Below are 16,003 nucleotides of genomic sequence, written 5' to 3'. Positions count from 1 at the left end.
ACTGCGCATGTGTAAACGATGGAAAATGGTGGCGGCGGCCATTTTCAAGATGTTTTTACAGCGCCGGACCCCCGCGCTGACGTGGGACTCCGGAGAGGTAAGTAATAGTATGGGTGCTAGATGTGCGGTGCGGGGATCAACACACCCTGCACCCATTATAGCTACGCCCCTGCCCTTAGTGCCTAAACCTAAGTCTCCCCCCTCCATGCCTAAACCTAACCCCCCCCCCCCAGTGGTGCCTAACCCTAACCTCTCCCCAAAAAAATCTAACGCTACCCCACTATGCTACCTAAACAGAACACTCCCCCTGCGCGGCTAACAGCTAAGACGCCCCCTGGCTTACCTCATTCGGGCTGGCGTCTTGTCTGTATTCCGGCATCGGGATTTCGACGCTTATCTTAAGTCCCGTGGCGGGCTTCCATCGTCGGGTTTCAGACTGGCGGCATGCCGTCTGCTGGTCTGGTAAGTACATCCCATGTACGGGCAGATGTGTTTCATTACTTTGGATATTCTAGTTCCATTTTTGATCGGCCTATTTAACATCCCCTTCAAAGTTCTATCTGTCTTATCTATCTACTGTTATCCTGTTGTACTGTATGTGAAATAGTCATATTTACTAAACCAGCTAAATAAAGTGTTTTCTGTTGATAATGAGTGAAAAACCTCATGAATCATTTCTGCATTTCCAGAATCGTCTTCCAACTACATCCGACAACTGGAGACCAAAGTGAAAATCCTCGAGGACGACCATAAACTCTTGTCGCAGGTAATGACCTCTTACTGTTAGTGAGAATCAGTTCTTTGGATTTGTTATTGAATTGTAATGTTGCGACCATCACGTTAATCCCTATATAATCACTCCTGACCCATTTTACGGATTACTTTAATTAAACCAACGGAAATTGATTTTTCTCTGTGTGTCTAATTTAGTTTCTTCCCTTAGAAAAGATTGCTTCATGATAACAGCCATTGTAACCATTGGAATAATCGCTGGTAATTGTTATTTTACAGATGTGTATTATTTTTTTCTTACTGTGGCTTCATTCTCGCCAAACAGCCCCTCTCGGTGTCCCAGGCCCGACGCGACTCGGCCGCTCAAAATGTGCATCTTATTCACATACATAAAACAATTGGGAGCGGCGGAACTCAATTACTAGCGCACATTGACCGCTGGGGAGTGCGCCATTTGTACATCTGTGTGCAAATTAGTCAGAATTGGAGTGAAAAGAGCCCCAATGTGAGCTGCCATGACTTTTTCCTCACACTATGTTCCATTGTGCTTCATATGTGACTTTGTAGGTGTAAAACCAAGTCCTGTGCGATTGCAGTTGCAGCCCAGCGTCTCTGGTGCACTATGGCCCTGATTCAGACCCGCTCGCTGCCGGAGGCAGCTCGCAGGTCTGAAGGGTGTTTTTTTTTATTTGGGACCATCGGGGCTTGCGACGAGACCCTTGTGGTAGGGTCTCGTCTGCCACAAATCCCAGTGAGCTTCCGGCTCTAATAGAGCCGGAAGCTCACCACTGACATCACTTGTGATGTCAGTGGGACCGCCCCCAAACGGCAGGCGTTCCTTCGGAAACGCCTCCGTTTCCCAGCCCCCCCCCCTTGACCCGGCTAGCAAATGGGGCGAGCTGTCGATCAACATCGACAGCCGCCCCTTTTGTACGCGAGCGCTGGAGCGAGTGATCTCTCGCTCGCGCACACCATTGGTGCGCACTGCCCGGCCATCGACCCGCTTGCGAGCGGGTCTGAATCTGGCCCTATGAGCGGCTTTTTGCTGCGTCAGCAATGCAACTAGCAAGCAAAGGTTTAAAGAAAAATACTGTAAGCTCCTCCTCTCAGGGTACCTACTGTCAGTCACACCGGGTGTCTCACGCTGTTTGGTGCAAAGACGCCCGGTGTATGAGAAAACATTTGTATTCTGTCAATTTTGTCAGAGATTTTTAGAAGGTCTTATATATTTATAATGGGTGCAGGGTGTGTGGTGTGGTGATTGCATTTTGGATACGTTGCATCCTGCCATTGATCGCATGCATAGTGACGATTAGTAACTCCGTATCCATGGTATTTAAGCAAAGGGCAGCTCTTCCCAAAAAAGAGCTGTCCTTTGCGGCGTGGGGACTTCTGGTAAATCGGTACGATTTCAGTATAGGTGTCTGTGGCAGCGTCTGAGGTGGTGTCATTTGTGGTGAATTTGTTCAGCTGAATAATGAAGGGAAATCAGTAAGACCGTTACACGCGCACTGCCTACATACACCGATGCTCGCACCGCTCAATCCTCTGACAGGTCAGGTTAGCATCATCCTGCCCTGTAATCCCCGTCAGGCTCACTGGCTGATTCCCGCAGTTTCTCCCCTCACACCTGGTTCTGGTGGGTCTCTTCTGGAACTTACGGATTTAGGACCTCATTCAGAGTTGGTTGTTTCGGCCGCACGGTCGTACGCCACCGATGTTCGCTAAACTGCGCATGAGTTAAATTTGCAATGCGCGTGCGCAAACTAGCTGTTACGATCGGAAATATCTCTCTCCTTGAACTTGGCCAGGTCGGTAGTTTGAGTGACAGAATGAGGCGTTTGTGGGTGGTAACAGGGGAAGGTGCTTGTGAACGGGGGAGTGGAGATCCGAACGCAGGCGTGCCTGACTATGCAAACGGCATTTTATGGGAGTGCATAATTAACAAAGTAGTGTCATAGCACACGTGACATGGGAGGATTTTACACTGACTTGATCGTAGAGCTTAAGAGAGGGTATGGTCAACCTTAAGCTCTACGACCAGTTCCGATGGTTCCCGATGGTCTCGATTAATCCTTATATGCCCGGAGATGACGTGTAATGCGTACGAGAAGGGGGCGTATTTTTTGTCTTACGGCCGCATCCTCCCCTTGGTCGGCCAGCTAACGATCCGATCTTAAGGACGCAACTTGCGAGTGCATCATTTGCATATCCGGCCCCTTTTCCCTTACGACCGCGCGGCCGCAACGACCGACTCTGAATGAGGTCCTTAGTTGCTGAGCCGCTGACAAGGCACTCGTCCCAAAAGGTGAGCTGCAACACCTTTGAAATTTAATCTCACGCGCCAAGCTCTTCTGCGATGTCTGAGCCCCTGTCTTTAAACTCCTGGTTCCCGCCAAACGCTCCAGTCATGTCCTCATGAGATGGGTGCCATTATCTCCCTTTAGCGTTCAAGGGGTGGGGGTATCAACTTTTCAAAATAGAAAATATATAACCGCTATCAGCATTAAGCATTTAATGAAATATCTAAACCTTATACAATAACAACAACACGGCTGGTGTCTTAAAATATATGGTACCCCAATATACAGCTTAAAATGAATAACCTATGGACTTCTAATCCATAAGGTGTTAAAATGTTTTAGTTGGGGTATTAACTTAATTTGTTTTTAGTACTGTGAATCCAGAAAAACGATGTAGCTAAACAAATGAAAACAAGCATAAAGGAACCATAAGCGTTGCACGGAAGCTTTATTCTACAATGAGGAGGTAAAGTACAGGAAAGGGTTAAGCGTACAGTTTCTGCAATGGACTGTTTGAGCTGGTGAGTCCTATTGACAAATTAATTAGATAAATGATGGTGCTTAGCGATGATCCAGATTGTGCTTCATTAGGATTTCTGGCGTGAAGGACTCCTGGCATTTTACCATATCTCAAGTGATTAATCCAATGGAGCTATAAGGAACGGAACTGCTATTATTGATCATTCCCTTTATGAACTGTTGGTAGAGCCAGCCAGGCTTGAAATGCACATACATAATTAACTAGAGGTCCCTCCTGCTTCCTTGAGTCATTATATACGGCCAGGGAAGGGCTAGTGCTCTTCCTCTTTGGAATTCAGTTTATTAAGTAATAAATGGAGCGTTGCCTGGCGCCTAATGTTTTTCAATAACTGACTTGTGCTGTTACTCATGAAGCCGAATTAATACTGTAATCAATCAAATCTACTCTCCCACATGTGTCTAAAGGAGCCTATCCACTACCCGATATAAATGAACGATTGAACGATGACGTTATCGTTCATCGTCCGCAATATCGCGCAGTGGGTATGCCGGCAATGGCCAGCGATGTGCACTCCCACTTTTCGGCATTGGCCATCGCCTGAACCTACTGTACAACCTGACGATATCGACATATCGTTCAGTGTGGGTACAATATGCAGGGTACAGTATAATGAACGATATAACGTTGTCATTGTCATTCAATTGTTTATTAATCTAATAGTAGATTTGCCCCTTAAGAATGACGGAGAGTGACATAGTGACCACATAAATGCCATAGATAATCATTTCACCCACCTAAAGAACTTATGTTAGATTGTAAGCCGTGCAGACTTTCGGCGCCAACACATGATTTCTGCTTGTGCAAAAAAAAAACTTTGCACTACTTAGTTCTAAAGGTGCATGCACACACAACAATTTTTTGAACGATTATCGATAACGATATTGTTTATCGTTCAATTGTTGAAAAAAATTGTTTACTTTCTGAGTTAAAACGATGAATAATTATCCTTCATGCGCGTTCACGTTTGTAGTTTGTAGTTTAGTCAGACTGACCAGCTGAAAGATATTCAGTAAGGGAACATGCAAAAATCGTTTGTAGTTCAAAAAAAATCATTTATTACGTTTAGTAAATGAACGAGTTTAGTAAACGATTTTCGTTCATTTTTCCCTTGAAAAAAATGAATGAAAATCGTTTACTAAAATCGTTCATTTACTAAATCATTGTGTGTGTATGCAGCTTTAGAGGTGGTTGACATCCAGGATTAACCATTATTACCAACACATTAATATGGATTAGTACTGGAACTTGTGTGAAAAGAGGGCCTGATTCAAACCCGTTCGCAAGCGCTGAGCACTCGCAACCGGGTCGATGGTGGAGCCATCGACGGAGCCAGCTCCGTTGTGCGCATGCGCGAGACCCGGATAGCGACGGGCAATCCGTCGCTCCGGGTCTCGCACCAAAGGGGGCGTGCTGTCGATGTTGAGTGACAGCACGCCCCCTTTGATGGGCGGGTCAGGGGGGTGGCTGCCCAGACAGAGGCGTTCTCATGGGAACGCCTACCGTTTGGGGCCGGCCCCACTGACATCACAAGTGATGTCAATGGAGAGATTCCGGCTCTGTTAGAGCCGAAATCTCTCTGGGGCTTGCGGCAACGAGACCCTACCACAAAGGTCTCGTCGCAAGCCCGATGGTCTCGATGGTCTTGACCATCGCGACCATCATCATGGCCCTATGCGAGCGGCCAGGAGGCCGTTCTTAAATTAAAAAAAAGACCGGACCTGATTCAGAGCGAGCGCTCTGTTAGAGCGACCGGCTCTGAATCAGGCCTAGAGTTCAAAAATGTTACTCGTGGTGTCTGTCCTCTATGATTATTGTTTTGTTTTACATTTTAAAACCAAAGAACAGAGGTGAGATCCAGGTACTGCTTCATCATGGCGGATCCCAATACGTCATTACGCAGTAGGGGCGGTGGCATCACACAACCCTCACCTCCGATTTGGACCTCCCTACCCCGGATCTCCTGCTGGGCACCACTGAAAAGTAGTTAACCACTTAACTGGCAAAAAAAAAAAAATTCCCAAAAAAACACGCAAGAATTGTTTTTCTATATGATTGAATTGGTTCAAGAACTTCTATGTAAACCTTTTACCAACATGATTTTATTTAAAAAAAAACCCACATGTAATTGTAAACACATAACATTAACATCGATTTTTATTTTATTGGTCATTGTGATATCAAACCATGGATGTTCGGAACATCACGACTTTGATCTCGCCAGTGGCCGTTCCTCTGACCAGCCGCCAGGTATACATTGGGGGGCTGAGGGGTGGTTAATTTACATTTCACCAGCGCCTGCTTCTCCCTGCAGTGGCTGAGTGGGGGGTCCTGCCATGCTGACCAATCAGTAGTGATCAGGTACAGACATTGGGGGAGGGTACAGGGATGCTATTTTTCATCAGCCGCAACTATGTCAGTTAATGTACTATTTGATGTGGTCGCAAACGATGCCCCCACGTCAGGCAAGTGGTTATGATTTGTGTATGACCTGCAAAAGCAGCCAGTATTTCTTCGCAAGTAAATAAAATTTAATTTGTGCCACTTCAGGATGGCACCCTTTAATTGGAAGTGTTGTACAACTGTAATTGAGGTCCTCAGTGTTTACACTTGTGTGAGGACCTTGCCGTGAGGTCCTTGGGAAATGATTAATTACAACATTCATGAAGAACAGTGACGTGTGGTGAGGTAAATGGCTGGGGAGGCACTGGATAGAATCAGATACCCAAGGGTACATGTGGGTGTTATACAAAGGTGCAGCAGTATATAGTGCTGGGAATTTGGGGCCTGATTCAGAGCCGGACGCAATTTGCGGACGGTCGTTCAGGAAAAGGGGGTGGCTATTCAAATGAACCGTTCGCTCTTTGCGGTCTGTTCACGCCTCTATGTCTGAACGAGCGAACAAAACTTGCGGTCGTTTTTTTAAAAAGTACGCCCCCTGGCCGCTCGCATCCTACGTCATGTCCGCTATTTATTAGATTAATCAAGTACATTGACCAGCGTATGAACTGCTCGCTATTCTTGTGTTTGGTTTTTGCTACCACAATCTTGCGAGCAGTTCTGGCTATAAAATAACCCAGTGACGTGGTCAATGACGCTCCTGTATTAATTATGCACACCCATAAAACGCCCGTTTTGACCTTTAAGCACGCCTGCAATCGGATCTCCACTCCCCGTTTTCAAGCACCTTCCCCTGTTACCACCCACATACGCCTCATTCTGTTACTCAAATTATCAGGCATTCGCTATTTTGCGAGCACATGAATTTCGACCGCACTGACTGGTTCGCTCATGCGTATAACGATCCGTACGCATGCGCAGTTGGGCAAACATCGCTCGGCGCGAACGAGCGGCCTCTTACGAGCGGCTCTGAATCAGGCCCTTGGTGTGTTCTGATCAGGGATGGGTGGAAAAGGTAGATAGGGGAGGCAGTGCCTCACCTGCCACACACTTTTTACTCGAGAGTTTTAACTATAAAAACTATTAGAATAATACAAAAAAGATATTTATAATATTTTTTTTTGAATTTTTCTTTTTACATTTTTACAGTCAAAACTGGAATATACCTAAGTATGACAGGAAAGGCTCTGCCTCACCTCACCGCACATTACTGGTGAAGAATGAGGCTTCCTGTATATGTCAAAATCACTTGGGATGTGGACTGTGGGCCTGATTCAGAGCCGGACGCTCTGACCAGAGCGCTCGCTCTGAATCAGGGCCCTCCTCCCTGAAAATGGAGCGGCCTTATGGACGCTCGCATAGCTGTGGGTTACCACCCACAGCTATAGCGAGCGTCCATGATGATGGTTGCGATGGTCAAGACCATCGTAACCATCGGGCTTGCGACGGAGACCCTGCGGTAGGGTCTCGCTGCCGCAAGCCCTGGAGTGATTTTGGCTCTATCAGAGCCAAAATCACTCCCACTGACATCACTAGTGATGTCAGTGGTGCCGGCTTCAGATGGTAGGCGTTCCCATGGGAACGCCTCCGTCTGGCAGTCACGCCCCCGGCACGCCACCAAAGGGGGCGTGCTGTCAATCAACATCGACAGCACGCCACCTTTGGTGCGAGACCTGGAGTGATGGAGAGCCTGTCGCTATCCGGGTCTCGCGCATGCGCACGACGGAGCTCCCTCCGTCATGCGCATGCGCAGTGGGGCAACATCGACCCGCTTGCGAGCGTCCTGCGCTCGCAAGCGGGTCTGAATGACCCCCTGTGCTCTGTGTTAATGAAAATTAATGCTCAAAAGTCTTGATTAGAGAATTCTGACCATTTTAGCTAAGACTTAGGGGGCGGAATGCAGGGGACGTAGAGAGCGCCGCCGGGTCCCGGTAAAGAGGGGGCGTGGCCTAACTGCAGAAGGCGTGGCCACGCCCCGTTGAGAGAAAAAAAAACATACTCAGTGTGATCGCTCCCCCCCCCTCAGGCGCCCCTGGCGGGATGTACTAAGGTAAAAAATGCTATAAAACCGTATTGTTCATATGTACCAATCTCTAGATTGCGATACATTTCAGAGTTTGGTCCAGGTAGGTAGCGCCATTTTTAGATAGCATTACCCAATAGAGGTCTATAGGCTTCTTTTCGCGATGCCCCCTCCCAGCTCCCCCCACTGCGCTCTCACATTCTGCGCATGCACAGAAGGACGCCAGAGGGACTAATGGGTCATAAACCCCGGAAGTCTCTCTATCGCAAAGGACCAGGAGAGCTGTCCTTTATTTTCTAGGTACATACTAGCGATATTATAGCCAGTACGTATTCGATAATTGGCGCTATGTACGGCATTGCAGATTCGATGCTTAGTTCATCCCATCCAGGGGGAGATGTAACAAAGCTTGGAGAGAGATAAAGTGGTACCAATGGGCGGGTTCAAGAAGGACTCAGCCAATCGGAGCACCAGCAGGACAAACGCCGGCACATACCGTAGTCAGCATGGGGCGCATTTACGTGAGTGCGCTCTCACTGTTTGCCCCCTCATCCTCCATTACACCTAGCAGAAAATGTGTAGGGACGGGTGCGTAAGAGGATTTGGTGCTCATGCGCAATAGGAATAACACACAGACAAGCGCAAATTGCACTTACACCCAAATCTACGTGAGACCCATAGAATATAATGGACCCTATTTCTACGGTCAGGACAGCGTATGAATTGCCAGCGGGTAAGAGCCCTAATACAGCGTGCAAACGTTTGCTACGTGTGTGGGGTTTTCTTTTTTCTTTTCTGTACTGTGCTTCAGTGTCATCACTTTGCTGGATACGATGAGCGGACTCAGGAATCTTCCACTTTATCTGGCAAGAAGAGAGAAAAGTGATTTAATCGCACGTGAAGTTTGGCAGTAAGCAGAAAGGACTATTTCCATAGCAGCACATTACTTCTGCCTCAGACAACTGTTATTGGGTCATTCACTGACAACTGGAAATAGATCACAAACAACATTCTGTAAACACTTGTCCTGCACTGTCTCCTATCTGCACAGTACATCTAGGGAATATAGGGCATGTGTGTGTGTGCATGTATGTAAATATATATATATATATATATATATATATATATATATATTATATATAGTTGAAAGATCAGGGTAAGGGTGTGGTCTCCTGGGGTAAATGGTTACACTTGTCCTGCAGCAGCCAAGTTGTAGTATACCAGTGTCCAGGGCTTTGGCACAAGTAGCCGCAGCTAGTTTTATTAGCAGCAGAAATATAAACTAAACATAAAAGTAAATCCTGGCCTGTCCGGCTCTAATTAAAGAAAATGATTCTCTCTCTTAGGGGCCTATTCATCATAACTTAAAATTCTCTGGAGATAATTAGGATTTGAACTGGCATGGAATTCTACCTAATTACCGGAGGAATTCATCATTCCTCCTCCCCATAACTATCTATTCCGAAAAGCTGTCATTTTTGCGATGACAGCTTTTCGGGAAATAGATCATTTTCCCTCTCTACACTAACTTACCGCAGCTGTAATCTTATTGTTATTTTCGTAAAACCAGCGCATGCGCAGCACTGCCTACAGCTGCGGTAATTTTGTGTGGCCCCCCCCAACCCGCTCCGCATACCTCCCCCCCGTCCCCGAGGGTTAGGGTTAGGCTGCGAGAGGGGAGAGTTAGGTTGCGGGAATGGTGGGTTAGGGGGAGGGTTAGGGTTAAGACACTTACCTAATTGTGTCAGGATTCTGACTGTCGGGATGCCACTGTCGATATTCTGACCACCAGCATCCCGACCTCCGGGATCCCGTACCCAGCCCATTCCTACATCTGATGCGTCTGTCTGTATGACTATTTTTTTTCTTTAAACACTTTTGGTCTGATTCCTCATGGATCGCTATTCTGCTTATACGCACGCAACGCAGTTGCTAATATCAGTGGTGATATGCAAATGTCTGCATTCACATTGCGATCGCAGCCTAACATAAGAACGCCCACTTCCCCTTACTCACATCCGTATACTTTGGCAACATAGCGAAACCATCGGTAACACCAGACCCATACGCACAGTTAAGGCAGGTCAGGCCTCACTCAGGAATTGCTTACATCAGCGCACGCTATGAGGCCTCAGGTGCACGCCCCTGCAATGCTGTCCCAATGCACTGGCACGCCTGCGTTCGCCCGACCATCCCCCGTCACCACCCACAAACGGCACTTCCTGTCAATCACTCTGCCATTAGTCTGCGTAGCCTCTGCGATCGCAGTGGTCAGCTCGCGCACTGCGATGCGTACGCATGCGCAGCACGCAACAATCGGCCGATTGCTTGCGCATAAGCAACTGCGGTCCTTGCTGAATCAGGCCCTTTATTTATACAAGCAAGCAATTGGAGACAGCAACAATAAATGGTATCAAACGTACAATCAGAAGTGTTTCCTTATGATTTTAAAGAATTATGAAAAACTAGAAGGGAAAATTAAACAAACAAAAAGAAAAAAGAAAGTGTAGGCGGGGGCAGGAGGAAGGAGGACGGGTACATATGATGTAACGAGAACTTCAAAACGAGGAAAAGTAAAAGAGAACATCACACAAAATCATAGAACATGGAACCCAGAGAGGAGGATATGAAGGCGGCGTGGAGTAGGGACGGCAGAAAGACCACGGAATCGCGTACGTAAGGTTGGTCCAGAGGAGGTTGAACAGTGCCGACTCTCACTTTGATACCAGGGGCCTCATATAAGGTTAGACTTATGAAGTCTGCCTTGGGGGTAGTAAGTAATACTTTCCATGCTTGCGATATACCAGAGATCATTTTTAAGGGAAGAAATGTGGGAATTTCCAATTTCTAACCATTAAAGATTTACCCGCGGCCAGGGCATGGCAGGACAATTTATGTAATGGGGAACTCACACCTGGGAAGGGGCGAGAGAGTAGGACCATGGGTCTAGGGCTGTTGGGTGGTCAGAGAGGGAATTAATAAGGGAAAGGATCTCATTCCAAAATGAGACAATTCGAGGACATGCGTGGAGAATCATACCTCTTTCGCCATAGTTCCGCTAGCAGCTCGGAGTGGAAGTAGGGAACAATTTGGAGAGTTTATCCGGTGTATAATATCATCAATAATAAAGTTTATAAGCAGTTTCTTTAATTTCTGTTGAGATAGAGCTCGTAGCATTTCCCTCTCTTACCTCATTGGAGGCGGCCCCAGAAATCAGAGCCCTGCAAACTATGGGGGGTTTCAGTATGATGCGGCCGGCGGTTCAAATCCAGGCAGCAGTGAAAATCCTGATCGTCGAGAGGTAAGTATTCACTAACCTATTCTCCCCCCTAACCCTCCCTTAGGGGTGCCTAACCTCCTCCCCAAGTGCCTAGCTCTAATCCCCCCTCTAAATGCCTAAACCTAACCCCTTACTTCCCCGCCGCCTACACCTAAGTCCCCCGGGGGGTGCCTAACCCTAACCTCCCTCCAGAGGTGCCTAACCCTCCCTTCCCCTAGCCTAACCCTAAACTCCCGGGGGGTGCCTAACCCTAATTCCCCCCCGGGAACCCTAAACTTAACCCTCCCCCCTCCCCCCACCCCCGCGGCTGTCCGCGCCCGGCGCCTGTCTTACCTTCGATTGGTAAGCCGGGTGTCGGGCTCCCGGCGTAGGTAAAATGACAGGCGTCGGGACGTCGACGCCTGACATTTAGCCCTTGCCGGCACTAGACCGTCGGGAAGCCGACGGTCGGGATTCCGTCCATCGGCTTCCAGACTGCTTCCCGTATGGGGGGAAAATTCATTTTTAAAGTCAGGTGTCATCAAAACTTGTTGGGTGCACAACACTACCTTCAACTCCTGAAAAGCATTTTCTGCCTCGTTTTTAAGGGACTGCAATGGTGGCTAAATTGGGTATAAATAAATCTTCTTTGTTACCCTGTGATTACTAAGAAAGCTCTCGCCTGCTTATTATTTAGGGGTTGTGGACGATTTGGTATTGCCTCAATTTTAATAAGTTGGGGCTTTATCAAACCTCTGCCAACGGTGCATCCAAGACAATGTACGTCTTCAATCCCTAAGCAACAATTTTTTGGGTTGGCTGTCAATCCTGCGTCACGGATAGAGTCCAACACTGCTTGTACCCTGGATCAGTGAGACTGCCAAGCAGGACTATAGATGACCTTATCATCGAGATAAGCAGCAGCACCCTGTCTATGGGGCCTTAGAATTTGGTCCATCATTCTCTGAAAGGTGGCTGGTGAAAATTAAGCGATCTACAGTTTTTCATTAGGCCTCAGGGTGGCACTGTTGTTTTATTGCTACCTGTTACTGTTTTAGACACAGAAAACAGTTTGACAGCTCTAATTTGTAGGGTTGCCAGTTCTCAGTAAATTTACTGACAGTCCACAAAATAAATTATAACATACTACTGGCACAGTGTTGTATTATATATAAGAGCCTCCCATTTACAGACCCTGTTCCACTCTCATAAATGGTCATTTGTACAGCCAACACTGCTGACAATATTACTTGGGTTGGACAAGATCAAGGATAGTTGTGCAAATTCATGTCAATGTTAACTGTCTGCAAAACTCTCACCTCGTAATGCACTTGTCTTTGTGTCAGACAAATGTCTCTTCGCCCCCTTCCCGTGGAGCCATGTAGACCCCACCTGCAACCGCTGCTAGGTCTCAGACCCTGTATTCTGGTGCTGGGCCTGGATCCTTACTGGTCCCACGGCGAGCATCCTGACCTGAGACACTGAATGTGACAGCTGTTGTAGAGTGCATGAGACCAATACCTTCCACTGTGCAGACACTATGGAGGATCAGCAAAGACCTGAGACCAAGCAATCTGTTTTTTGCAGCCTTATAGCCAGGTGGTCACAGTTACATGTATGATGTTTATAATTAGGGTTTATCTCCACCCTATGTTTCTATGGGCTCCCCATTAAAACTCACGTACCTAATTAATTTTGCAGAAATATAATTATTTCTTTATATCAAATCCATTAAAGGACACCTTTTTTTTAAATTTACATTGGTAAATGTAAAACTTATCATACGATTCAGCTTTTCCGTATGCAATCTGCACGCCCATCACACGCTTGCCCACTCCCATAGGGTGCAACATCTCCATTATTATTATTATTATCATTTATTATTATTATCATTTATTTATATGGCGCCACAAATGTTCTGCTGCGCCTTACATAGTACATAAACAAGTTGTAGACAAGCGACTTACAGAACAATACAATACAGGACCAGGACATGAATAATATATATTGCTACATTAGCGACCATAACACCCAGATAAGAAACAGCCCATAAGCAACCAAGTGTTAGGGGCCCTAGTGGTGAGTAAGAAGTAGGTGAATGTAAAGTAGGGAGAAGCACAAGAGGGTAGAGGCCCTGCTCATAAGAGCTTACATTCTAAAAGGGAGGGGGAAGACAAACAGGGGGGACACAGATGGGGTAGACGGGGAGGAAGGAGCATGTAGCAGCAGGTTAGGATGAGAGCTTGGAGACGTTGATGAAGTAGTGAGTCTTGAGAGTCCGTTTGAAGGATTGCAAAGAGGTGGAGAGTCTGATGGGGAGAGGGAGAGAGTTCCAGAGGTGGGGAGCAGTGCGGGCAAAATCTTGGAGGCGGGAGTGGGAGGAAGTAATCAGCTGGCGTGAAAGGCGGCGTGCATTAGTTGAACGAAGAGAGCGGAGAGGAGAGTGAAGGGAGATGAGGTCAGAGATGTAAATGGGAGAGGAATGGGTGAGGGCTTTGTTAGCGAGTGTGAGAAACTTGAATTGGGTTCTGAAGGGGAAGGGGAGCCAGTGTAGGGCTTGTAGGAGAGGGGAGGTAGATGTAGAGCGTTTGGAGAGGAAGATGAGTCGAGCAGCAGCATTGAGGACAGACTGGAGAGGAGAGAGATGGGATTTGGGGAGGCAGATAGGAGGTTACAGTAGTCCAATCTGGAGATGACCAGTGAGTGTATGAGGGTTTTAGTAGCATCCTGGGTGAGAAAGGGTCTGATCTTAGAAATATTTTTGAGATGTAAACGACAGGACTGTGAGAGGTTCTGGATATGTGGTTTGAAGGAGAGGGATGAGTCCAGGATAGATCCAAGACAGAGGGTCTCATTCAGACCCGCTCACGAGCGCAGGACGCTCGCAAGCGGGTCGATGGTACCCAAACGCGCATGACGGAGGGAGCTCCGTCGTGCGCATGCGCGAGACCCGGATAGCGACAGTCAAGCTGTCGCTCCGGGTCTCGCACCAAAGGGGGCGTGCTGTCGATGGTGAGTGACAGCACGCCCCCTTTGGTGGGCGTGCTGGGGGCGTGGCTGCCAGACGGAAGCGTTACCATGGGAACGCCTACCGTCTGGGTCCGGCCCCACTGACATCACTAGTGATGTCAGTGGGAGTGATTTTGGCTCTGATAGAGCCAAAATCACTCCAGGGCTTGCGGTCACCGAGACCCTACCGCAGGGTCTCGTCGCAAGCCCGATGGTCTTGACCATTGCGACCATCATCATGGACGCTCACACAAGCTGTGGGTGGTCACCCACAGCTATGCCAGCGTCCAAGAGGCCGCTCCATTTTTAGGTAGGAGGGCCCTGATTCAGAGCGAGCGTTCTGGTCAGAGCGTCCGGCTCTGAATCAGGCCCAGAGCACCTTGGAACTAGATGAGATAGTTATTCATGCGCCTAATTAGCCATTACTGTTACCTCGCCAATCACCTCCCCTTACATTATGCTATTGTGCATCCAAATCTGTACAGTGACTATGTACGTACAAAATCGGAGCGCATGCGCGGTGCAACTCAGACACGTGTGCACAAGAAAAACATCACTTTGCTGCGTCCGACATCGCCGCTGCGCCCGACTCAGACCCATTGTATCACTTTGTGACACATGAGATATAATATAAAGGTGAATTAATAGAATACAACGTAATACAAAGCATATGACGAGATTATAGGAAGTGGGACATTCACATGACGGCTTGGTGTTAGCGCCATAGTGAGTTCATAGAACTGGTTTTCAAAAGAGAATCAGGTTTATCATCCTGTAGACCACCACCCTTCTCTCTGATCTCAGTAATCCTTCCTGATGTGATGACTGTCACAATGAGCTCGTAACTCATCTCTGCTAAACAGGCTAAGGAAGATTTCAGCAGCACCTGCCTAACAAACGGACAAGTCACATATAGGGAATACATGCTGCAGTGTGGTTATTTCACACGTGTGAATGGAGCTATTGAATACTTGTGTCATTTAAGTTTTGTGCTAATACTGAGGGGTCTATTTACTAAGCAGTGTTAGGAGACAGAGTGAAAAGTGATAAGGTGCCAGCCAATCAGCTCCCAACTGTCATTTTTCAAACACAGCCTGTGAGATGGCAGTTAGGAGCTGATTGGCTGGCACCTTATCACTTTCTTATCACTTTTCACTCTGTCTCCTAACACTGCTTAGTAAATAGACCCCTAAATGCTGTTACAAAACAAATCTACAAAATAACAACTCTAATTTATGTGAGTGTATTTCATGGGGCTCATTCACTTACATTTAAATACAGCAGGGCTGATGCAGAAGTCACTGATGGTAGATGGTCTTGCTATCGATGGCGGATATCCAATGGTTCACCGCCATTGAAGGTACAGAGTCCTGTAATGTTTTTTTTTCTACTTGGCAACGAGCCTAGCACCCCCTCCCTCTAATGTGACCATTAAGCCCTGCCCCCACCTGTTTGGCCCAGTGAGTAATGGCATAACCATTGGTGGGTGAAACTATCAAAGGTTCCCCTGTTGATGGTTTCATACTATCAAGAGTAACCATCATTGGTTAACCCACCGATGGCCATCCCTACCTCATATGCTGCCTAGTAGGGATGGCCATTGGTGGGGTGTCCACCGTTATTTACAATCGATGACACAAAAGCCATCTATGGTGAACCATCGATGGTTTGCACCCCTCCATGGCCATCGACCTCCAGGGGGAGGGGCAAAGCTCTGCCATGGCAAGATAAAAAAAGAA

At 47.3% G+C, this 16,003-nt stretch overlaps 1 protein-coding gene across 1 annotated transcript in view; it reads left to right on the top strand.

The window, feature by feature from the left end:
• Positions 1-16,003, top strand: part of CCDC85C (coiled-coil domain containing 85C) — a 149,824-nt gene that overhangs the window by 104,831 nt on the left and 28,990 nt on the right. The window contains exon 2 of the mRNA XM_088464289.1: positions 690-766. Coding sequence (XP_088320415.1) covers positions 690-766 — 77 coding nt within the window. The remainder of the gene's footprint in view (positions 1-689; positions 767-16,003) is intronic.

This window comes from Taudactylus pleione, unplaced genomic scaffold (assembly GCF_031769625.1).
Source record: "Taudactylus pleione unplaced genomic scaffold, aTauple2 ptg001628l, whole genome shotgun sequence".
NCBI classification, from domain to species: Eukaryota; Metazoa; Chordata; class Amphibia; order Anura; family Myobatrachidae; genus Taudactylus; species Taudactylus pleione.
This window is presented reverse-complemented; position numbering and strand designations above follow the sequence as displayed.